The sequence below is a fragment of the Melanaphis sacchari genome, unplaced genomic scaffold, assembly GCF_002803265.2.
Source record: "Melanaphis sacchari strain LSU unplaced genomic scaffold, SCAv2.0 Contig244_pilon_pilon, whole genome shotgun sequence".
Taxonomy (NCBI): Eukaryota; Metazoa; Arthropoda; class Insecta; order Hemiptera; family Aphididae; genus Melanaphis; species Melanaphis sacchari.
In genome coordinates this window covers 1-23,996 of record NW_020271119.1, presented here as the reverse complement: position 1 = coordinate 23,996, position 23,996 = coordinate 1, and the positions used below count along the sequence as shown (strand labels likewise).

The following is a 23,996-nucleotide window of genomic DNA, read 5'->3' as shown; positions in this document are numbered from 1 at the left end:
ATTATGCAAACTTCAAAAAATCGTAAAAAATAAAAGGCTGAACATTTTTCAATTTTTTTTTTTTACTATGTTTTAAAAATTATATCAATAAAATGGCTATTTAAATTTTTTAAATTTCAAATAAAAAATTTTTTAATTTCTTAATTTTACATACAAAATTCAAGTTTAAAATCAAAAAATTAATTTAAATGTAACCCATATGATAATTGATAATTTAAAAAAAATGATAAGTTGAAAATGTTGAATAACACAAAATTATTGCAATTGATAGTTCATCGTGAAACACTGTATATTAAGTCAATTATTTTTTTATAGACGTTTTTAAGTTTCAATTTAGAGAAATTTACTTGTTATGCAATAAATAACCATATGATAATTATTTTGTTGTAGTTTAAAAAAAATCGTGGGTTCCTAAACTTTTAAGCGTTTTTTTGTAGAGTAAGGAACTAAAACACCCGATTTTCAAAGATAAACAATTAAGTAAATAAAAAAAAAAACGAAAAAAATTAATTATTATCTATTATAATGAAGTAAATAACTTACGATTTATTTTTTTCAAATCATATCCTTAAGATGATGACTATCTCTTCTTGAGCCTACTTAGTATATTTCCAGTATAGGTACGGTGTATCACTTTTAAAGCCTAAAGGTGGTACATTTTCATTTGGATAAATGGTTTTTTTTCGTACAGGTTTCTTCCAGGAACACATTTTTTCGAAGTTAGTAATCCATACTTTAACAGCCTTAGCAAATGGTACCGAATCATAATTCATAGCGTTAAAGATTAAACTGATTGAAGGGAAGACGAAATGAACGCAGTGCGGCTACGTAATTGTCATAATTTTTGTAAAACAATTTTATCGGACGAACACATTGTTCATCACTTCACTGTTCCGTGAATACTAAATAGTAAATAGTAAGTGGCAGTTGTGGCACGGATTGTTTTAGAATTAATAGTATTTAGCAGTTATTACTGGGAAAATCTATTTTTAAAATCGGCCGTTCACCTGTGCACGTATTGCACCCTGTGTTATTAATTATTATAAATTTTTATTGAAAGCAATAACATTTTTTATTTATTTTTACTTTATTTGTACTACCTACTACTATGAATCTAAAATAATATATTACTCAATTTCTCCTATACAAGATAATTTGTCGAGTATGTTCACGTTTTTTTTCTTTAACAATGTAGTTATTTAAACTGTTTTTACTTTGGATTTTCAAATATATTTAAAAACCATATTTTCAAAAAAATAAATAAAAATAAATTCTTCTTAAGGCATTTTTTATTATCTTAGGAGATGCAATTTTCTATTTTTAAATAAGATAGGTACCTACCAATATCCTTTTTATACAATCAATTATTAGCGAATAATTTTTTTTTTTAATGTTGACGTTATTATTCAAGCGATTAGTTTTCGAGTTATATAACTTTGTGTAATCTTAAGCTGTTCTGTTTTTTTGAATTCTAGATATTGATCTATTTTATGTTTTAGAAAACATGAAAGTTTTTATATTTCAAGCATTTTAAGTTAAAATGATAAAATATTTGATCAGACATCCACTGCAATAGTAATACCTAACCATCATCAAGTTCCCACTTCATTATAAACTGTGTGTGGTTATACGCGTTAATTTCACTTTATTTTACACGTAGTTCGTACACGCAGATTATACCGTCTACGGGCTTTGGTAGTATTCCGAATAACAATATATCAAATACTTTTTTGAATATATTTTCCCAGAAGTATTTAATATTATATACCGAATACTTTTGAAAAACTTTGACACTTTTGATGTCCTACCAATAACTATTAACTACTGTCTTAACTCTTAACAGTTAACTCTAAATGTATGTAGTATACTATACGTCTATACATAATACACTAGCTATTGACTTCTGCACAGGTTTCGATTTATATTTATGATACTCAACGTATTGTTTTGGCGGCAAAACGACGACCAAGGAGAATAGACATACGCCGATCGAAATCAACGTTTTTTTTTTTACGAAAAATTATTGCCGCACAATTGCTGATAATATTCGGGAAAGATGATTTTCGGAACAGCCATCCATAATATTATCCGACATTCCGTATTCCGCCAGCACAACGGTATCCGAAAAGTCAGTCCGTTTAATACTCTGATATCGGTTCGTCGCTCGATAATCAAAGAATACAGCAAAATGACTTACCAGATCGAAGAGAGAGGTTCGCCCAACACAATTGACTACAAATTATACATTAGTAAGTCAACTATTAAATTACGTAACTACGTAAGATTAAATGTACATATTCAGAACGACCTTCGGTATTTTGAGTGTATTATTATTTTATGACTTATTAGTAGTTTACCGCATTTGTGCGTTTTCATTCTTGATCTTTAAAAATTCAAGGTCATTTTTTCTGACCTTTGTTGCTGTTATTATTTATTTATAAATGATCACCACCTGCAATTAAACTTTATACACATAATATAAATTATCTCGTGTGCATATATTATATTAAATATAATTTATTATTAATAATTAGTTTAAGATTCAATTTTGTAGGATTAGAAAATAAACTAGTTGGGTATCTTAAAATAGGTACCTACTACATAAACCATTTAAAACAGTTTAAATTCCTTTATATTTATTAAAAAAATTAATATTTATAAATTATTAAAAACCAAAAAAGTAATTGGAAGCACTGCACACTACCTATAACTTCCCTAATACACTAACGGCTATAAACTGTTATAAAGAATAGACTGTTTAATGATTGTCAAACCAATTTTTAAGTTCTGACAGTTGAAAAAAATATATATAAGGATATTTTTAATTTATTTTTCAAAAAATTATTATGACAAATATACATCAAAAATACTTGAGTTTAAAATTAATTGTAAAATTTATAAAAAATGTCAAATCATAAAACTATATCATAATATAAATGTATTAGGTAAAGGTTAATTTTTTTTTTATTTACATCAAGTTTTCCTATCATATTGGGGATGTATTGAAAGTCTGTAACTCTATAAGTTTAATTTTTATTGCAGAAAATGAAAATGGTATAGTTTCACCATTCCATGATATTCCATTGCTAGCTGATAACACGGGCAAAGTTTTCAATATGGTGGTGGAAATACCTAGATGGACAAATGCAAAAATGGAGGTTAAATTTCCTATTAATCAAACTAAAAAATGTTTTATAAAATATAAGTTTTTTAGATCAACACAAAGTCTTGTCTTAACCCAATAATTCAAGATACTAAAAAAGGCAAATTACGTTTTGTACCAAATGTGTTCCCACACAAAGGTTACATATGGAATTATGGTGCATTGCCTCAAACTTGGGAAAATCCTGAATTACTGGATGAGCATACAGGGTGTAAAGGGGATAATGATCCTTTAGATGTACTTGAAATTGGGTACAAAGTATGCTAAAAATTTTATCCTTAAACATTTCTAAATCATATTGCTTAGCATGTTTATTTATTTTTAAGGTAGCAAAACGAGGAGAAGTACTGAAAGTAAAGGTTTTAGGAACTGTTGCATTGATTGATGAAGGCAAGTATTATACAATGCATTTAAACACATATATTAATATAATACTTATTTTTTTAAACTATATCAACTATAAATATTATAATCAAGAATTTATTGTATATTTTTAAAAATAACAATATTAATATAATCTTTGCTATACATGAATATGCAATAATTGTACTCAACTTTATTATTTATAACCAAACAAAATATTTTACAGTTCACAAACATAAAAATTAGATGTATTAATGTATTTAATTGCTTTAATATTTTATTAGTATTGCTTATGAATTTCTATGAATCTAAAACTTAAGAATATTTTATATATTAATAAATATAATTAACTTTCAGGTGAAACAGATTGGAAGATACTAGTTATTAATGTAGAAGATCCAATTGCTCCTGAGGTGAACGGTAATTATACTTAATATATATAAATCAGTATAATACCTTATCCTAGGTATTAGGTATTTTTAGTATACATATTATTAGCATTTGTTATTTTTTGTTTATATTTTGAGAATAATAATATACTGAGAGTAAAAATTTATCAAAAATATTTTATATTATTGAAATACTATGCATGCCCAAGTAATTATTGACTATGTATAAACTATATTTGTCTGTCCTCAATATAAATAGTAATGGTCTGTAATTAGAATAATATTAGAAAAATTTTTTTTTTTTTGTAGTGCTTAAATTAAATTACACGTGTTTATAATTGGTCCATAGTCTTACTTATAATGCATACTATGATAGTTTATGACTGCATGAAAGTTAGAACTTTTAATCTAGAACTGTTAAAATTAAAACCTCGTTTTTTTTATAAAATCATCATTGCTCACTACATACTAAATTTAAAAATACCATATAATTATTATTACTATTGATATCTGTTGTAAACAAATACTAAATACCAATATAAAAGTTTTAAAATTACCACTCCATTGCTTTTTTCTATTATTAATTGTTTTTATGATCTAATTCTAGTTATGTTTATAATATTAATATCTAGATATAAAAGACATTGAAAAACATTTTCCTGGTCTATTAAAAGCCACTGTTGAATGGCTAAAAATTTACAAAATTCCTGATGGCAAACCGGAAAACAAATTTGCATTTAATGGTGAACCCAAAGATGCTGAATTTGCTTTAAAAATAGTCAGTGATACTCACGAATATTGGAAAACATTATTACAAAAAGAAAACACTGATGGCTTGTCATGGTAAAGAAATGTTTATATTAACAATTTTTTAATGGTTTCTTCTAGTTTAACTATTGTTGAATAATGATTGATTTTAGTGTGAACACGACATTGAATAATGCTTCTACTATTGACAGTGAGAAGGCTCAAGCAATATTATCAGAGAGTTTGCCACTATCTGAGCCTTGCCCATTATTACCTGAAGGTAAATTGAGATTAATTAATTTTTAATAATAATAGAAGTCAAGCTCATATTATTCTTGACAATTCACTTAAGTTTTTATTTTTAAAAAAAAGTAATGACATTGGGTTTAAATCATGTATATAAATATGTATTATTAATTAAATGATACTGAAGTTAAACTAAATGACACGTAGAAACATTTATGAAGTTGTGTTTGGCATTGTTAAATTTTAAAATAGATTATACACTTAACTGTAAAAGTATTAAATATTCCCACACTTCTGAGACTTAATTTTTTATGAAGACGGATTAAATGCCAATTAATTCCTCTTTGACACTATTTTATCTTACAAATGTGAAAATTGAGCTTTGCTTATTAAAACAAATATAATATATTGAATTAAATAATGAAAATTCATGAATTAGTTAATATAATTTGTAGTCCCTTATACATTAAAACAATTAAATTAATACTGATTTATGTCTCATTGGTTTTTACAGTTGATATTGTTTTGTTCTGCATTAAATCCAATGGCATTACTTTTAAATTGTAGTTTTGCAGCTCAATGTCATTGAACTTGGTTTTATATTCATGTTACTATTTCTGTTGCAGTTGATAAATGGCATTTTGTAAAATTATAAAATGATTACTTTTCATAAGATCAGCAGTTATTTATTTGGTGAAATTAGAAAGTGGTATCAAAATAAATAAATTTTTTGGAAAATATTAAGATTTTTTGTATTTACTTATATGAAACTCGTATTCATTCCTAATTATTGTTACAACATTCAGATTGCCATAAAATAAAGTATATTTATGTATTTTTTTTTTCTTCTGTAAATATTGTAACTCACGATAAACTTGATGTTTCAAAATATGTATTTCAATAAATCGTAAAGGTGTTTTGTTCAAATATTTGTTTTTTAATATTTTACTTGAGAATAAATTTTAGTTACCATATTCTATTATAACATACAAAATAGCTTTTAATAGGAGTATCTCAAAATATTGTTATTATACTTTATTTGAGTAAAGAAGAAAACTGGGCAACTTGTTTATGGAAAAGTGGCTTGACCACATGACAGGCATATAGATGTTTGACAAACTGATGTTGTCCAACATAATAAAAACATTATATGAATTGAATGCACTACTACTATCTTAAGTTTAATAAGAATCAATTTTAAGTAGGCGTTTTCATAAATTTTATTAACTTAGTAACTTCAACTCATGAGGTTATGAAATGTATAATTTGGCAAAATTGAAACGCTAGTAGAATGTTAAGTAATTAATATTATAAAAATTAAAGCTTTAAAGTTTTCACATTATCACAAAATATTTATCTATGAAAAAAAATTCTAAATTAATTAAATTAGGCGTAATCATTGTAAGCTTATCTTGTTTTCTGTACCTTACTTTAATCCATTTATCATTGTTTTCTTTTATATTTAATAGTTTCTACAGTCAATAGATTTTTTTCAATTTACATTGCATTGTTCAATTGTTGAATGTTTTGCTATTGTTAGAATAATAAATTTCATTATCTTGATTCTAGTGACCTTGAACTTTGAACTAATAATTTATTATCGTTTACAATGTTACTATTTTGAAGGTTGTGCGAGTAAGAAATAACACTTGAGAAGTACACAACGTATAACTATATAAGTCATAATAATGTGTAAACACTAAACAGTAATATAAAATATACTAATGATAAACATTTATAATTTTATTAAATATATATATTTTTTTAATTTGATGGTATGTCTTATAAAGTTATTTGAAATGTGTTGCATTGTTAATAAAAATTGTAAATTTCATGAGTATACAAATTGATTTAATGCAAGTCCAAAACTGTGAAACTTAAAAATAAACTATAATCAGTATAATTATTAATTATTATAATATACTTTTACATACATACATACATAAATACATACATGCACTATTAATTATTTATTATGATAATAGAAAGTATAAATACTTGAATAACATTTTTAACAGCAATAAATTGCCCATTTAAAATTAAAAAGAATTAAACACAAGACAAAATATTATCACGTATAGAAATTAATCAAATAATGTCTAGCATTTTCTTCTGCCCAACAGACGATGTTGAACAGAATAACGTAATGGTAACCGATATAATAACAGTAATAGTAATATTAGAAACTAAGCAAACATAATTTTTACTAAGGTGATACTTGGTACTGGTTCAACTACACGTTATCGATGAAACCATTTTCAGTGAACATACATTGAAAGACAAAAATAATGTGTGCAAACAATAGCTGACGACGATAGCGAGCAGACTTTAAAAATTTAGATTTTAGTTGCCACCAATAGCATAATAATTATAATTAATTAACTTTTATACTTTTCATTAATGACTAGTATTTATTATTCTCAATGGGTCAATGGCAAACTACTAAAAATGTAAAATAGTTGATGGATATGGTATGCTTGCTTCATCAATTAGATATTGAAACATTCACTGTGAATATATAATTTAATATCCGTGTGTACTATCGATCGGACACATTGGATACAAGTAAAAAATCTTATATAAATAATATTTACGAAGATGATGAATAAACAATATCATTTCTTTCAAATATTTCAAAACTGTTACATCAAACTTCAAGTCCCACAGTTATGTTAGAGATTGTATAACATAATATAATTATTGTATAAAAAGTCGATTTAAGCAAAGTAGAAGAACGGAGAACGTAACATTAATCTACTGCAGCACATTACATATACAAGTAGAGTTGTTCAAGTATATCACTGTCGACCTTGGATATAAGAACACCTTGGAATTGCTGTTCTCCGATTTGGTTTTGTAAAGCCAACAACTGTGAAGCAATTGAAAAAATTATTAGTAAATAGAACAATAATTAAATGAAAAGTGTAAATTAGTGTTAGGGGTCTTGGCAAGTCCTTTACAACTGCTAAAATATCGCAGTATACTTATATAAACAACTATACCTCAGATAATGTTTACTACTTACTTGAGATTGCAGGTATTTATGGAATGGAATGCAGTGGACAGGGTCTTTGAGCGATAGGCATCTTTGACGTTCATTGTGTTCGGTTTCATATTGATATTCGCACTCAGAATTTGCTCGTGAGCTTACATTGGAGCAATCGTCAGTCATTAACATGGAACTATTTAAACAAATAAACAAAGCTAATAAAATAAATGGATGCATAAGTAATCTAATATTAATCATGTTTTATAACGTCAAGCCTTATTTATCATATTTCTGTACATTATAAATTACAAAATGAATAATTTACTAACTCTGCATAAAGTCCATCATCAGTCTTCCTCATAATGTCATTTAAAGTTTCTACACACACAGTTATGATTTCTTTAAATAATTCTAAAATTGGTCTGAAACAAAATAAACAATACATTAACAATATTAAAAACAATATACTCAAATAAACAAATAACTCACTTTTTTTGACAAGTTAAAAGTGATGCTAAAGCAAGACCTAATAATTTTCTTCTATCATTTTGTACAATTTGATTCATTCGTTCTAACCAAACTTCAATTATTCTACTGAGCACATTATCAAAATTCATTAAATTTCCATTTTCGGTCATACATAAATGTTCTACAACCTATGAACAATTAATAATTTAAAATACATTTCAGACAAAATTAAAACTAAGAATTCATTACTTTAATAAAAATACTTGAATCATTTAATATAACTCTAGCAATCAAAGATAACCGGCAACTATTTACAGCTAAACCTATTTCACCAGAACATAAACACCTGAAAATCAAGTACATTTATAAACTAAAATGGTTCTCATTTTAATGAATGTATTAATATTATTTTTATTTTCAGTACATCTTTATAATTATTTAATTATTCTTACTTTAAGTTTTGTCCTAAAATTGCCATCATTAACTCAATAGTTTGTGGTAAATTTACTTTTATAATTGTTTCATATAATGATAATATACAAACGATACCTTCATCTTTTAAATCATTCATTAAAGATGTAGTTAAGCTAAATAATTGAGTACCATATTCCTACAACAACAAAAAAAAAAAATTAATATTATTTATAAACTATAATAATTTATAATTATTGATAATAAACAATAATGAAAAAGATAATAGAATATTCAGGAACAAAAAACCTTACATTTTTTTAAATTACTATATTTAAAGTATTAGCTATTTATTGTTTAATATTATTGTATTTATATATTTATAAGCATTATTCTTGGATTACAAAAATGTATACTTGCCGATATGACCCTATCTGGTGCAATTAGAACATAAGCTTCAAGTATCATAAGACCAGTTTTTAGATGTTCAGTTGAATAATCTGTCATTTAAAAAAATCCAAAAATAATAAAATAAATTGAAATAAAAAAATATCTAAATTCATGCTTACCTAGTAATGGAAGGAGATAATTAATTAAACTTAGCATTTCATCATTGTATGTTGCACATGATTCAATGTAAGATAACAACAATTCAAGACCATCTTCTTGTAAATAAATATATGCTTTTTCTTTAATGTCTACACTATATCGAATAATAGGAACAAGGAATGGGGTTAACTCAGCACTTTTTGTTCGGATAGCCTAAAATTGTAAAATACAAAATATTTATAACCAACTTTAATATATAAAAATACTCTTATGAAGAAAAAAACAATTAACATTGGTGCATAACACTAGATTGATGAAAAGGAAAACTTTTGCAAGGAAAATTTAACTAAACTACTAACTTCACCAATTTTCATATTTTTATTTATTTGCAAGATAGAGTAAATAATTTAGTTATATAGTAAACCAATATAAAATTACTTACTCTAACAATTTGTGTTAATGTGGAAATAATTGCACAACGTAGCATGTGATGATCATCTGAATCTGTCCATAATTTTGGCAAGTACTGAAGTAAAGAATCAAAATAAGGTTCTACCATTGGACCTAATCGTTCCACCATAAATGACATGACATGTAGCACATTTAACTAAAACATTAGCATAATATAAAATGAATAATGTGTTTAAAAAGTATTTTAAACTTCCATACTATAATATAGATATGTTAATACCTTTGTGTCACATTCACGGACACTAACTAAAAGCTTATACAACGAGAATGCCATTGGTTCCAAATATTCAATAAAATGCTCAGAACTAAAATCAAAATCATCGATTGCACAACGTAAAGTGGACGTAGCAGCTAAACGAACGGCCATATCTTGCTCAGGATTTAAAAGTCCAATAAGAATATTGTATAGTTCAGGTCTATATTCAGGATTTAGTCTAACTGTAAGCCATTGACCAATCAACCAAGCCACGCGCCTCTTCAATACACGTGAATGACCATGTGTTTCCATTAACTCTTGGCGTAATGTCGTATTGAACCAATCATCAAAATTTATCTAATAAATACAATCAAACAAAATTAAAAAACAAGTTAAATTTCTTTCGGATAGCTTCAATTAAATATATTTAAGAATAATTAATCCTAAGCTGTGTATACAAAAGAACATGCATTAGCTCACGTCAACGATACTACTAAACATTTAATGAATAGGTTTAAATAAATAAGATAAACTGAATGGTGAGTTGATTTATATCACTTCTAGGTATTCAGAGTTAAGTGAAAATGCTTACTATGATTTTATGAAGAAACAAATGCCCATGTATTAGTTATTTTTAAACAAAATATACTAATTTTTTCAATAAAAGTTAACTTTAACTTAATATCATTCTATAGCTGAAATGAGAAAAATAACTAGACTTGGGCCAAATATTGTAAGATGCACAATATACACCATAAATTATGTATACATGAAAAACAAAATCCATCTGAATACTCAATCATTTTCAGTATAAACCTTACACAAACAAATATGTTCTTGAGTGTACACACATTTAGATTAACACTTTTCTTTAAATTATTTTAAACTAGCTTTAACATCATTATTACATACTAATATAAAACTTAGAAATAATATACTAATTCATAGTTTTGATTGGTTTTATAGTTGATAACAGTTGGTCAACCTAAGGTAAGTCTTTTCTACTATTTTAGCTTCCCAAACTGGCTAGTGGTGAACCTGTACCTTTTGAAACAATAGAGTTATTTAATTTTATACTTTAGGGACGGTTTATGGTAGCAAAATGTATCTAGTTGATACTTTGGAGAACCAACCAAAAAATTCTCAGAAATTTTTGTAAATTTACAAAGCATTATGTTAAAATTTTAACTAATTTTGTCAAAATTACAAAAATGTGTAAATTATTTTGGAGTTAAAATTCCATGCCTAAGATTTGAAAATAAATTTCTTTATAAGTTTTTAAGGTAAAGTAGTATTGACATAAAAATTAATATCAAAATAATGTAATAAATTACATTTATTATTTTTATAGTTAAATATAAATGATATGATAAATGCAATGTTTTTAGAAAAAATTGAATCTAATTACTGTTATATTAATAATAGAATTAATTACTTTAATAACAACACCAAAAAACATATCATGAAACTAATTGGATGATATAAGAATCTGACAAACTGTCTCCACTCAAAATTGTTTTTTATTTACAATGATATATTATTGAATTTAATAAATTACAATGATTTTGCATATTTAAACTTTAAGCACAAGAATGCATTTGTTTAGAACATGTAATGAAAGCAGTATTAAAAACTAAATGTCACATCATACTACACTTTTAATTTTGATTTTGTCTTTGACAAAAAAAATAGCTTAAAAATGCTATGCAGTTATTTAAAAATAATCATTTAGCTAACATTAAAAGAAACTTAATTTAAAATTATTATGAGCTTCTCTTTCTTTATAGTTCAGAAAATATTAGAAAAATCATTGTGTATATTAATATACTTGTATTGTATAAAAAAATCATAATCTTATGAACTTATTTTAACAATTCCAAAATCGAATATATACTGACATGTATTTTTGATACTGTTATACTTACAATATCAAACATCTCAAATGCAGTAAGTCCAAATGCATTATAAATGGCATCTTTTTTTAAAACTGCTTCTAAATTATTAGGGTCAACAAACTCTCTATTTGACTCAATGGTTGCTGCAAGTCTTGGGGTCAACAGTTCTCTAAATTCATGGAATAATGACATAAATAGTGATTCTGTACATGCCTAAAAAAATTTATTTGTATTAATTATATTTATTTAATTGCTATAGAAAATTCTAAATAGCATTTACTTTTAAATTATACTTCCAATATTCTCCTACTTCATCAGTAGCTATAATAATAAATAAGTAATTAGAGTTTATGATACACTCCATAAATTATTTTAACTAATAATTATAAATTATAAATAACCATTTACCAAACATTTCAGGATCACTATCCCATATTTCTAATTCAGCTGGTGTAAGTAAAAAATATTTATATATTAATTGTTGACACATTATCATTAATCGATCAGATTTAAATACAGAAGCTTTATGTTGAACTGCTAAAGCTGATATTCTTTTTGCATTTTCTAAAATAATATTAATATTAATATTATATTTTATACTGTATACCATAATTAATACCACAACATTAAATTTAGTTTTAAAAAAATTAATAAATTAGATAATATTAAAACATAATTAGTATACATTATTTACATTAGGCTTTTTTAAAGGTTGATCATAGCATTCGAGTAATCTATTTGTAAATTATAAAAGTATTTAATATTTGGAAAATAAAATAGCTCACCGTCCATTTGACAAATAGGCCCATTAGTACGTGGCAATTTATACTGAGGACAAATTAATATTAATTTAGTTAAGTTAAACAGTTGAATTAAGAATCTTTCAAAGACGACAGTATTTCCATCAGCAGTAAAACCATAGAAATAAGCCAGTTCAACAGTTGGTTGAATAAAATCTAGATATTCAGCTGGATGATCTTCTAAGATTGCCATTAACATTTTAAACATTCGGCATACAAATTTTTCGACTAAATCAGGATAGTAAGCACCTAAACATAAAGTTATTTATAATTTCAGTTGAATTGAATGTCAAAATTGCATTAACTTACGGCAAGCAATAATAGGCCGAACTTTATTGAAAATAGCCAAAATGAATTGTTTAACATCATTTGGGTAAGGAGATTTAAAACCATATAACACAAAATTAGATAAAATTTTTTGAGTATAAAATGCATCTTCCAAAAGTTTAGCTACTGAAGGTGATATATTTCCTTGTTCCATCTGTATGAAAAAGAAATATGTTATTATACTAAATTTGCAATAAATTATTTAATTAATATATATTTTAGCATTTACCTCTTTAATGAAAGCATTTGTTCTTTGTTCCCAATGACTATAAAAATTTGGGAAGAGTTGGCTGGAAGCATTTTGGAAAAGTCTTATACTATCATACAATCGTTTGCCTGCTAATGATTTGACCACATGATGCATAGATAATAATGCACGATTTTGTGGATCGTATTTAATACGCTCTATTAGTTCTGGCATAAGATCTTCCCAATCATATGGCCAATCCAATCTAAAATTTAATAAGACAAAATTAAACAATTAATTAACATATAAAGAATGGAAAATCAAACAAGTTATAAATAAATTTACAAAAACAAAAAATATATTATGTATTATACAACTTATAAGAAGTTATTTGGTTTAGCATAAGCGCTGTCAGGAATTTTGTCAGGAAAATGCATCCTGCATAGCATATGCTGTTCTAAATAATGCTTAAATTATTTAAGTTAAATACATAGATATATTTTTGAATTGAAGAATTTGCAAAAGACCCTAGGCATTTATATTTATTGTTTAAAAAAAATTTTTTAATAGATAATAAGTACAATTATATAAAATAAAATATTTTTAATATCATTCAATTTAAAATTTTTTTTTTTGAAAAGCCAGGAAGGTGAAAGTGCACCTCCTTACAGTTCCTATGCGGTCAAGTAAAAATTCTTAGGGATTAACTTGCTTATTAAAATCCAAATATATTTTAATATTGATGTAGATAAATTGATTAATAGTTTAATATTATAAACTTTAATAATCATTAAAAAAAGCAATAGATATAAAATATCTAAAACTATAATGGTATAAGTAGAATAAGTGTTGAAAAAAATGTTTTCACAATAACTTTTTTATCTATTAAAATAATAATTTTTATACACATAAAATGATAAACATTTTACATTATTAGATCTTTAAAACTATTTTCATCAAAAACACAAACTTAATTAATCCTATAATGGTCAAGGATTTGTTTAAGCCATGATTTGTAGGATTGTTGCTTGGACTTTCTTCATATAATTTGATGTTTTTTAAATTTTAAAAACTATTGAGAAATAGAAATAATTAGTTTTTGTAAAGTTCAATATAAATAAATAAAAAACTAAATCCTACAAGTGAGCTATTTTAAATGATATTTAATACACCAAAAGATATTTTTTAAAACAATAAAAAAATCATATACCTCTAAAATACTAAGATATAGTAACTTTAAATAATTCTTAATTTATAAGCAAAATATATTCTCTTTCTTGGATGAATGTATTACACACTCTTAATTTTATAACTAAAGTATTCAAGAAAAAAAATAATTACCTTGCAACTCTGCCAATGATTACACTAACTTGAGTTGCAAGTCGTGGAACAGGTTCTGATAAATTTGTTAATAACATTTTTCTTAGAGTAACTTTTTCTTCTTCGGAAATACCACTATAAAAGATCATGATTTAATTAATTTATAAACCTAATACTGTATAATAGGTACTTACTGTTCAATGTTTTTTCTCCAATATTTTTCTACGCCTTGTTTAAAGCATAAAATTGACATCCAGCGAACATTTAAATCCAACGATTGATTTGAAAATATTCTCTAAAAATCAACAAGATGTATGTTTATGGTAGGTACTAGGTAATTACTTAGGTATCTAATGAAATACAATTTATATTAGCCATAGAAAAAACATTATCTTACAAATAACACTGAATAAAATCCTGGTTCTACTTCCCATTCTTTAAGTTTTTGCTCTGCGGGTTTCAACATATCAGGATGTTGACTACTAGCCTGCAAGAGTGTTTCGTAAACTAACTGTTCAATTTCCATTTTGATTATGTAGAGTTAACAATTATTCTAAAAATAAAAATAAATTAATGGTTTGCAAAGTGGCAATTTATATCATATATATCAACAAGCATAAAAAAAAAACATTGTTTTTTTTAAAAAATATTACCTATTATGATGACTAAAATAATACTAAATACAAAGTTACAATTCAAACAAACATACTTAAAAATATCTCAAAAGTTTCTAACTATTTTGTTTAAGCCTATTAAATTTTGATCATTTGAAATTTTTCTTGATTTGACAAAAAAAGTATAATTGTGTTGAGTCATTCTTAACACAAGCCCTTTATGTATGAATCTAATCATATGATGATACTATCAATTATAACAATAAACCTACAAATATTAAACAAAATTTCTCCTTTTGGCTCCTACTTCCTAGGTGGATAATAATTGACTAGTTTAATGAACCCTCGACGATAATTTTACAAATCAAATTCTGTAGCCAATATAGTCTATCAATGAAACAATTTTTATTCTGAGATAAAAAACATATGTTTAAAAAGTATGATCAGGTTTAAATATCTAATAAAAATGAATAACAGTAGTTCAAAGAAATTGTTCATCTGAGAATTGACTGTACTAGGATACAAATTGATGACTTGGGCATTCAATTGGTTTGAAGCACAGAAATAAACTTTATCAATTTGTACACCCCCTAGGCAGAACAGAATACCCTCGAGTGCGTGCAATCTCTGCTGAGGTCATTCAAAACCGATTGTTTACACGCGGAAAATTAAATAATTTTGGATAAACCATCCTTATTCCCGCCAATACGACTAGCCTACGGACACGATTCGAAAGATGGGGGCTTGTAATACAGAAAAAAGGGGTACCTGACTAGCCGGTTACTATCCTTCGAGACATGATGAACGGGAAACTCGAAAAAAGATCGACATTGCACTCTTTTGCACACACAGACAGCACGCGAGCGTACACACGTTTTTAAAAAACGACTTTTTTGCGTAAAATATAAATACTTAATAACGTCACAGCGATGCTGCGATGATTACACGACAGTCGCAACGACGATGATCGATAAAATACTTTATTATTAATATTTAATAGAAGTAGCAGCTGTAGTATTTAGGTATATGATATTATGATGCGGCGTTCTACTGGGATGTTACGTTGTTGTCGATGGCAATGATTACTGAGAATACTGACTATAGAGTATACAGAGATGTGATGATTGCCGAATGGTCGAGTGGTGACTGGTAGTGGTGGGTCGTATGTTTTACGGACGTTTATTAATCCTAACCTCATTTCGGTGCGCGACGGTATTTGCGGCACGCCAGTGGTTCTTAAATCGACGAAGGCGCATGATCGATACCGGTGGCAGCGGTGACGCATGGTACCCGTGGCGACCGACGCGAGGATTTCGTTTGTTTTGAAGCGAATCGGGGGAGAGTAAATCATTTACCATACAGATGGTGTCATAAAATTTAATGATATGCAATTATGCACTATTAAATACGTTTGCACCACCTGATCAATTTTATTTCGGTTTAATAAGTTTATGATAATATTATATAAGTATTTACCCATACAATAATGTCTGCTGGCGAGGGAAAGATCCTCCGACCGCACAAGAACAGTAGCCGGCGGCAGACGTTTGAGATGCCAGGAAGCTGTAGCGAAGGTACTCGGCAGTCTACCACACACGAGACTTACCGGCCGCCTAAGACCGTCGAAGAAAAACCTCTTAACGATAAAGGTTACATTACATATTATATATATTACATTATAATAAAAGCTACCGAAATTTCATTGTGTTAATCCTACCGTTGAACCAACTTGGACTAGATCTGAGAGCTGTGTTGCAAATATTTTAATTATAATATCGCACTATTATTCAATAGTAATATCTGTATATCATAAGACATATAAGCGTTAGAGAATCATATCTTAGCAGAAGTGGTATATCGTATAATAGCAAAACATTTTTTTTTTCAAAAAGTCTGCGAACTTTTATGTTTACACCTATTCCAAAAACCTATGGTATCTAATTGATATTTTTGAAAACCATCTTTAGTTGTAAGTACCTACATAAAAATAAAAATGTTTTATATGCCTGCATATAACAGCATAACCATGTACTAATAATACCGTATTGTATTTTGTACTCCAATTTGACAATAATATTTTTATAGTAGATAACTTTTCATATTGTATTTTGTGTGTTTAATGCTTCATGGTTTACTTTTAGAATATATACTAGAATATATTGACGATTTCAATTATGATGATAGTGTTTATTAAATTTGTCACGAAATTTAGTTGTCATATTTCTAAACAGATTTAGATGCATATATTTTTTATATTTTATAAAATTGATAATGATTTATTAAAATTAAAGTAATATTAAAAAATAACGATAAATTGCAACAGTATAAATATTAATTAATTTCTTGAAACAATAATTTAATTTAATTTCATTAAAATATAATGAATAATACGTTAATATAATATATATATTATCGATACCAATAGCCTATATTACTTGTAATAAATAAAATAAACTTTTTAAAGAATAATAATTTATACTTAGGTTTATAAGTAATTATAACATTCAAATTTATTTTCCTTGGACACAAACTACAATCAGCAATCAGTACTGAACGAATTTAATACTGTTAACCCTATATATTATATTGAATTTAATAATCCCTGATTTTATGCTTTTATAGTAATATTTAAAATAGCTTTTCATTCATCATTACGTAACTTAAAATAATGAATAACACGACATGTTGGATATATCTCATATAAACCAATTATGATTATTGATTATGTCAAAATTATATATTTTTATTTCTGTTAATCAGTTTCACCTTAAACATAATTTAAAATTTTTTTTTCCTTTTTAAGTTTTAAGTAATTGTATATTCGTAAATATATAATGTATCAAAATCATAACCAATAGAAAATATAGTAATATTACAAATATTTTTTTATGAATATTAGAATATTTCAATTTTATCTCTTCAAAGTACAAACTAGATCCAATTTTGTTTGCAAAACCACTCTTAATTATGAAAATTGAAACATTTTATCGACAACTTATCATGTAGTTATGTACGAAAAAAAATTTAAAAAATACATCATAAAAAAAATATATTTTATCGCTTCGCTCAGAATCTATAAATAATTCACGTATACTTATGAAATATTAATTATGAAGTATGATCTATACTAATAAATTGTAAGCAATAAACTTCTTATTATTATTTATTTTTATTTGAAAGTTTAGAAAAGGTATGTATTGAACGTAATATAAGTATAACCGAGCCTGTTAGCCGATATCAAACAATAGTATCTATTTTCTTGGTCATCGTATTCATTACCTGGTGATATTAAATTAAGTCTATACTACTTTTATGTGTTTGAATTTACTATTAAGCCCAACTTATTATCTTAATATCTTTGAATTGAGTCCGTATAGATAAAATGTCATAACTACCTATATAGTCGGTGAGTGGTGATACACAATTAGTAAATACTTACTTTATTATTAAATTATCACGAGTGAAAAATGGAGTGTATGTTTAGGTATTTACTCATAAAATATTTAGTTCTCAAACAATTTTTAATATTATATTTTGTTATATTTCCAAAAATAATAATATAAGTTTATAAGTATAATGTGCTTGAAATTTCCAAATTATTATTTTCAATATCTATATTACGTATAATAAAATTTTCAACAAATTTTAACTCTTTCATTTTTTTTCAATTTCAGTTTCAATATAAATGGTTACGCCTTGCGTAATACGTTCACAGAACATTGAAATCATTTTTATGTTTTTATATATTTCGGGAATGGCTACAAACTACATTCTGCTAATAGTTCTCACGTGACTACACTACTAAAATAATTCATCACGCGGGAATTTAATATTTTCAAAACATTTTAAAAATATGTAGGTACAATAAAATATTTATGTTTCCCCGTAATAAAGGGATAAATCTAGGAATTTTGAACATTGTATGACAATTATTGTTTATTTACACACATATACCTACCTATAAACTTTTTTTGTTCTGTAATTATTAATAATAATAATAGTTGTTTTAAAAAACACTTTAAGTACTAACTATATATTATATATGAAATAACAATAATTTTATAAATAATTTTATGGACTAAAGGAATTGTTCGTTGGTCGTAATATCTTGTCCTTACATTTATATACCTACTCGTATTATTATTTTATAATTACGTTATACTATAGTATATAGGTAAGTATATGTTGGACAAAGTGCAGTAAAAAATTATAAAAAGTGTGAAATTATTTAAACTCAGAGCATTAACAATGAAAAACAATTTACACAGAATAATCAATTAATAATGCAATGTACATACAAAATTGATCTGACGAATTTTCTGTTTAAAGAGAGAAAAAGAAAAGAGTTTGAAGAACATTTGTGGAAAACAATGACTGAAAAAGTAATGAATGACTTGGCAATTAAAGCAAAGACATTTTATGATCACAATGGACAGTTTGAAACAACGTACAACAGTACATTTCAAATAAAAGGATTTAAACCAAAAGAAATTGGAGAACAATTGGATGAAGAAGTATGTAGGCACGAAATATGTTTTTAAGAAATTGTTAAAACCATCCAAAGTTGCTTTCTAAAAAATCTAAATCTATAGATAAATATTTTACTTAATTATTGAAAATAATAAACGTTATCAATAATTTAAATAACTTAAGTGTTTGCTTTTATATTTTTATATATCATTTATAATTTTGTTCATTTAATCGTATTACTTTATCGAGAAACTATATACCTAGTATCCTGCGAATGAGTAACAAATTAAGAATTAATTAAGTTAAAGCAATTCAATTTTTTAAGACTTTTACTATAACTAAATAATCTAAATTGTACAGTTGAATAAGAAATATTAAAATAAAATGATTGGTGTTATTCATGTTTGCAGCTATGCGCCAAATATCCATTGTACAATACAAACGGTATGTCCGTACCGGTAAACCGATACGAGTACGATAAAGCTAAGCAACCTATACACAAACCTTTAGCGCATCTGTTCAAAAAAGACAACCGGTTCACCAGTCGAATGAGCGACCCCAACGATTATCATGCTCCAGTTGGTCCTGCACATTTTGCTTATGTTTAAAAAAAACCATACTGTACATTGACATGTTTTTTGTTTGGTATATACCTAGGTGACCGGTCAAAATAATTCCGTAAAAATATCTGTGTGTCTGTACAGTATACTGACTCACTGTCGTATAAGTACAGTCGTTACGTCGATAAAGTCGTTTATCGTGGTTTGTAATCGTAGATACTCGTGAAAAATATATCAGATAGGTAATACAAATTGGTCAGTGACCAGTGTAATGACATTACTTATTTTAGTCTATGGGATTATTTTCTAAACATTATTAGTAGAAAATACTACTATTTCAGTAATTTTAGTAATTACTTTAGACATTAGTGATTAGTATTAGTAAAAATATATGATAGGTAATATATTTTTTACCTACTTTTAATAATTAATGTTATAAAAACATTAATATTAATATAAAATATAGGTACTAAATATTAAAATGTTTTAATGGAAGTTATTACCATTAAAGATATTTTGTACTGGAGATATTTTGACTTGGAACCATAATACACGGGAATATACCTTTTATCTAGGTACTATAATATTATGTTTTGCAATAAACAAACAACGAGTTAGAAAAATGAATGTAGATACCTACTCATATATGTATCGTTTACAGTAAAATGGTAATTACAGTTCTAAACCGTTTAATAAATATCATCTGGCTTAAAATTTAAATTGTTTATTGTTTTGTGATTGTCTTTTGAACGATGAAGTGTTAAGTAAAACTTCATTATTTTAATTTCTAAGAATATCTACACTATAGATAGAAAGACAAACTGGTGAGGTTTTTGTATACTATGTGAATAATGGATTACAGATGATTATGATTCCACTCAACAACCCATCAACCACAACAGATCTCCGAAATCATAGTAAATGGTTACGAAAATAAAAAATTTACCAAGACAGCCTTCTTAGATATATCTCAGGCCTTTGATGAGGTTTAACAACTTGGATTTGTCTCAAAAATAAAAACCCTAAATCTACCAATGTACCTTAATACGAATAGGGACAAATAGACGTAGCCGTTTGGACGTGGAGACAATTAGACGTCAAAAAAAAATATATACATATATATATAAAAAATTTAAAAATTAAAAAATTAAAAAAAACAACTAAAAATGAATAGTTCTTGTTTATATTTTATAGGTACCTACCTATTTATAAATTTGATTATGACATTGATATTATATTTGTTTACAATATAACTAATGCTATTGTATCATATCGAACATTATCGATTATTATTGATTAGTACTTATTACGTACTTATTGTCTATAAATTGAATTTTATCGTTTACGCAACAGGTAGGTACTTCTATAATAAAAATACCTTTAATATAAAACTTTTATCTTATTGGTTATTACAACCATTTATATCACACTTTATCAAAACACAGTGATACACGACCAAACACACGTACAATCGAGTTAGTTGTGTGCAAATTGTGTACATGTGTATCTACAAAAATGTCGTTAATTAATTCGAATCGTGATGGTGAAGTTTTTGTGAATGAAGGTTTCATGTATTTATTTGACGCTTTTAGTTGTAATGTTTAAAATGGTTTTGGAGATGTAGATATAAAATAGAATGCAAGGCATACTGGTATAACAGACTTAATTATTCTTAAGTATATAAACAATCATACTCATGACTTTGATGCTGCTAAAGTTGAAGCAAATATCGCAGTGTGCAATATTAAAAAACGTGCTAGAGAAACAATGGAACCAACATCTAGAGTGATAAATGAATGTATTCCTGGATTATCACAAGCATCCAAGGTACTTATTTGATATATTTTTTTTATTAATATAATAAATTATTGATAATTATTTTTGATCGATTCAACTACTTGAAACAAAATAATAGAAATAGGTAACTAATATGCTGTATTATTATTTAGTAGGTAACATAGAAATTTATAATTGTATCTAAAACCCAAATCAATTGCAGGGTTGTCAATAACTATCTTTGAAGCACTCTAAAAATTAAATTAAATAGCAATTAATAAATTATTAGAAATATCCTATTAAGCTAAAAACAGTCCGAGGGAAAGTGTCCGGTTACCATTTTTTTTATAACTATGTAGGTAGCATTTCAAAGTGGTCCAGCATTAAAAAGAGTTTGAAGAAAACGGAATGAAATACACGCAGCACAAGTGCACCGAATGATATGATAAAGTTAGATACCAGATTCATACAAAGTTTATTCACAGTCTGAAGGCATATCGGACAATTATTTATTAGACGATAGCAGACCTAGTGAAAAAAGAATATTAATTTTTGGAGGACCTAAGAGTTTAGAAATATTACATTTTTCAAAAGTTTGGTATTCCGATGGGACATTTAAAGTAGCAACAAAAATGTTTGCACAGGTTTACGTTATTCTTGCGGAAGCCCTAAATGGTGTTCATCCATTAATTTATGCACTGTTGTCCAATAAATAGGAAAAAACATACTTTAAATTATTTGATATGTTAAATTTACTAAAATCCGGTTTAAATCCAAAATCAGTGTCATGTGATTTTGAATTATCAGTAATTAATACCATAAAAAGAATAATACCCTGACGCTGAAATTCACGGTTGTTTAACAAAAAACTTCCATAAAAAAATGATCGAAATGATGCTGATTTTTCAATATTTATAAAAATGATCGTAGCTTTTTCATTTGTTCCAATCAAAAATCTAGATGCCGCTATACAACAATTAGATGACTTACCAGAATGCTATTACAACCGTTACTTGGCTGGTTTGAGGACAATTATGTTGGAAGAGTTATAGAAACGGAAGAGGTCATCGGACAGCGTTATTCCCACCTCACATTTGGAATTTACACTTACGAGTTTAGAATGGTCAAGATAGGACTAACAACCATGCTGAAGCAGCTAACTGACGACTAAATGTCGAAATGGGAGTTCAACATCCTAGTTTGTGGTCTTTCATCGACTGCTTGCGAAAAGTATAAGCTGGGCGAGATGTATTTCAAATAGGCTGTTTTAGCCTACTTTTCACTCTTTGAAAAAGGTAAAATTAGTATATTTTTTTTTTCGAAAAACCTTCAACAGATAATTGTAGGCCTTATGAGAAAAAAACATGACTTTTATTTAAATAAATTATTCTATATTTTTAATATGATCTAAACATACATAATATTAATAGGACCTTATTATCTATCCGCTTATTCCCAAACTTTTGATTCAAGCTCTCAAAATGAAAAAAATTGTGTCTCTTTGAATGAATGAAATGAAAATTGTTATTAGTGTATAGTACAGTAGAATCTCAGTACATACGTTCAGATCCGGCATAAACTCATATGTAGTACCATTATGTATTTATATATAAAAATACATCGATAATGACAAACCGTAGATAAAACTTAAGTAATAACAGACTAAATGCTAATAAACAAAAGAAAACTGCTCTCACTTGAAAGATTTTAAATACATAAAATGTAAATTCAATAAGTAAAATGCATTTTTGTGAATCCCTACTAATCCGCGTTTTGTTAATCCGCAGTAGGCGGGTCTGATATGTGTCGGATTACTGTATTATATTAATACTAAAGCAATATGTACAATATTAATGTTATATCGCACCTCCCTTTTATTAAATACTTGAGCCTCACAGTTTGAGAACCGCTGACCTATACTATGTTAACTAATAATAATTAATGTGATAGAACAATAATTATTTTTTATCAACATGAAATATTATAGTTGATTGACAATTTTAACCAATAAATTTTTAAATATATAGCGTACGCACCGAACGAAGTAATACCGTA

The 23,996-nt window shown here is 26.3% G+C and overlaps 3 protein-coding genes and 1 pseudogene across 5 annotated transcripts; 3 read left to right on the top strand and 1 right to left on the bottom strand.

Annotated features, from left to right (window-relative positions):
• Positions 1–2,056: 2,056 nt before the first annotated feature.
• Positions 2,057–5,652, top strand: LOC112594881 (inorganic pyrophosphatase). Its single transcript, XM_025339894.1, has 8 exons — positions 2,057–2,249; positions 3,043–3,158; positions 3,215–3,421; positions 3,490–3,553; positions 3,884–3,946; positions 4,548–4,758; positions 4,836–4,942; positions 5,535–5,652. Exons 1-8 carry the CDS (start codon positions 2,057–2,059, stop codon positions 5,561–5,563), a joined length of 990 nt encoding a protein of 329 aa, XP_025195679.1. The 3' UTR covers positions 5,564–5,652.
• Positions 5,653–6,929: 1,277 nt separating this feature from the next.
• On the bottom strand, positions 6,930–16,299 carry LOC112594879 (importin-11). Of its 3 annotated transcripts, none has more exons than XM_025339890.1 (20): positions 15,904–16,299; positions 14,919–15,074; positions 14,716–14,816; positions 14,543–14,656; positions 13,244–13,466; positions 12,997–13,168; positions 12,673–12,936; positions 12,296–12,451; positions 12,168–12,208; positions 11,918–12,100; positions 10,017–10,349; positions 9,768–9,932; positions 9,346–9,538; positions 9,197–9,276; positions 8,818–8,975; positions 8,615–8,711; positions 8,387–8,553; positions 8,227–8,319; positions 7,934–8,090; positions 7,676–7,777 (listed from the first exon to the last, which is right to left on the bottom strand). In XM_025339890.1, exons 2-20 carry the CDS (start codon positions 15,045–15,047, stop codon positions 7,676–7,678), a joined length of 2,928 nt encoding a protein of 975 aa, XP_025195675.1. In that variant the 5' UTR covers positions 15,048–15,074; positions 15,904–16,299. The 3 variants fall into 3 exon arrangements, with proteins under 3 accessions (XP_025195677.1, XP_025195675.1, XP_025195676.1); XM_025339891.1 differs by lacking the exon at positions 15,904–16,299 and adding an exon at positions 15,175–15,195; XM_025339892.1 differs by lacking the exon at positions 15,904–16,299 and having other exon boundaries at positions 6,930–7,777; positions 14,919–15,047.
• An 84-nt stretch (positions 16,300–16,383) lies between these two features.
• Positions 16,384–20,226, top strand: LOC112594880. The gene is made up of 3 exons (XM_025339893.1): positions 16,384–16,784; positions 19,465–19,649; positions 20,016–20,226. The coding sequence occupies exons 1-3, from the start codon at positions 16,622–16,624 to the stop codon at positions 20,211–20,213; spliced, it is 546 nt and encodes a 181-aa protein (XP_025195678.1). The 5' UTR covers positions 16,384–16,621; the 3' UTR covers positions 20,214–20,226.
• A 2,635-nt stretch (positions 20,227–22,861) lies between these two features.
• On the top strand, positions 22,862–23,299 carry LOC112594887 (annotated as a pseudogene).
• The last annotated feature ends 697 nt before the right edge of the window (positions 23,300–23,996 follow it).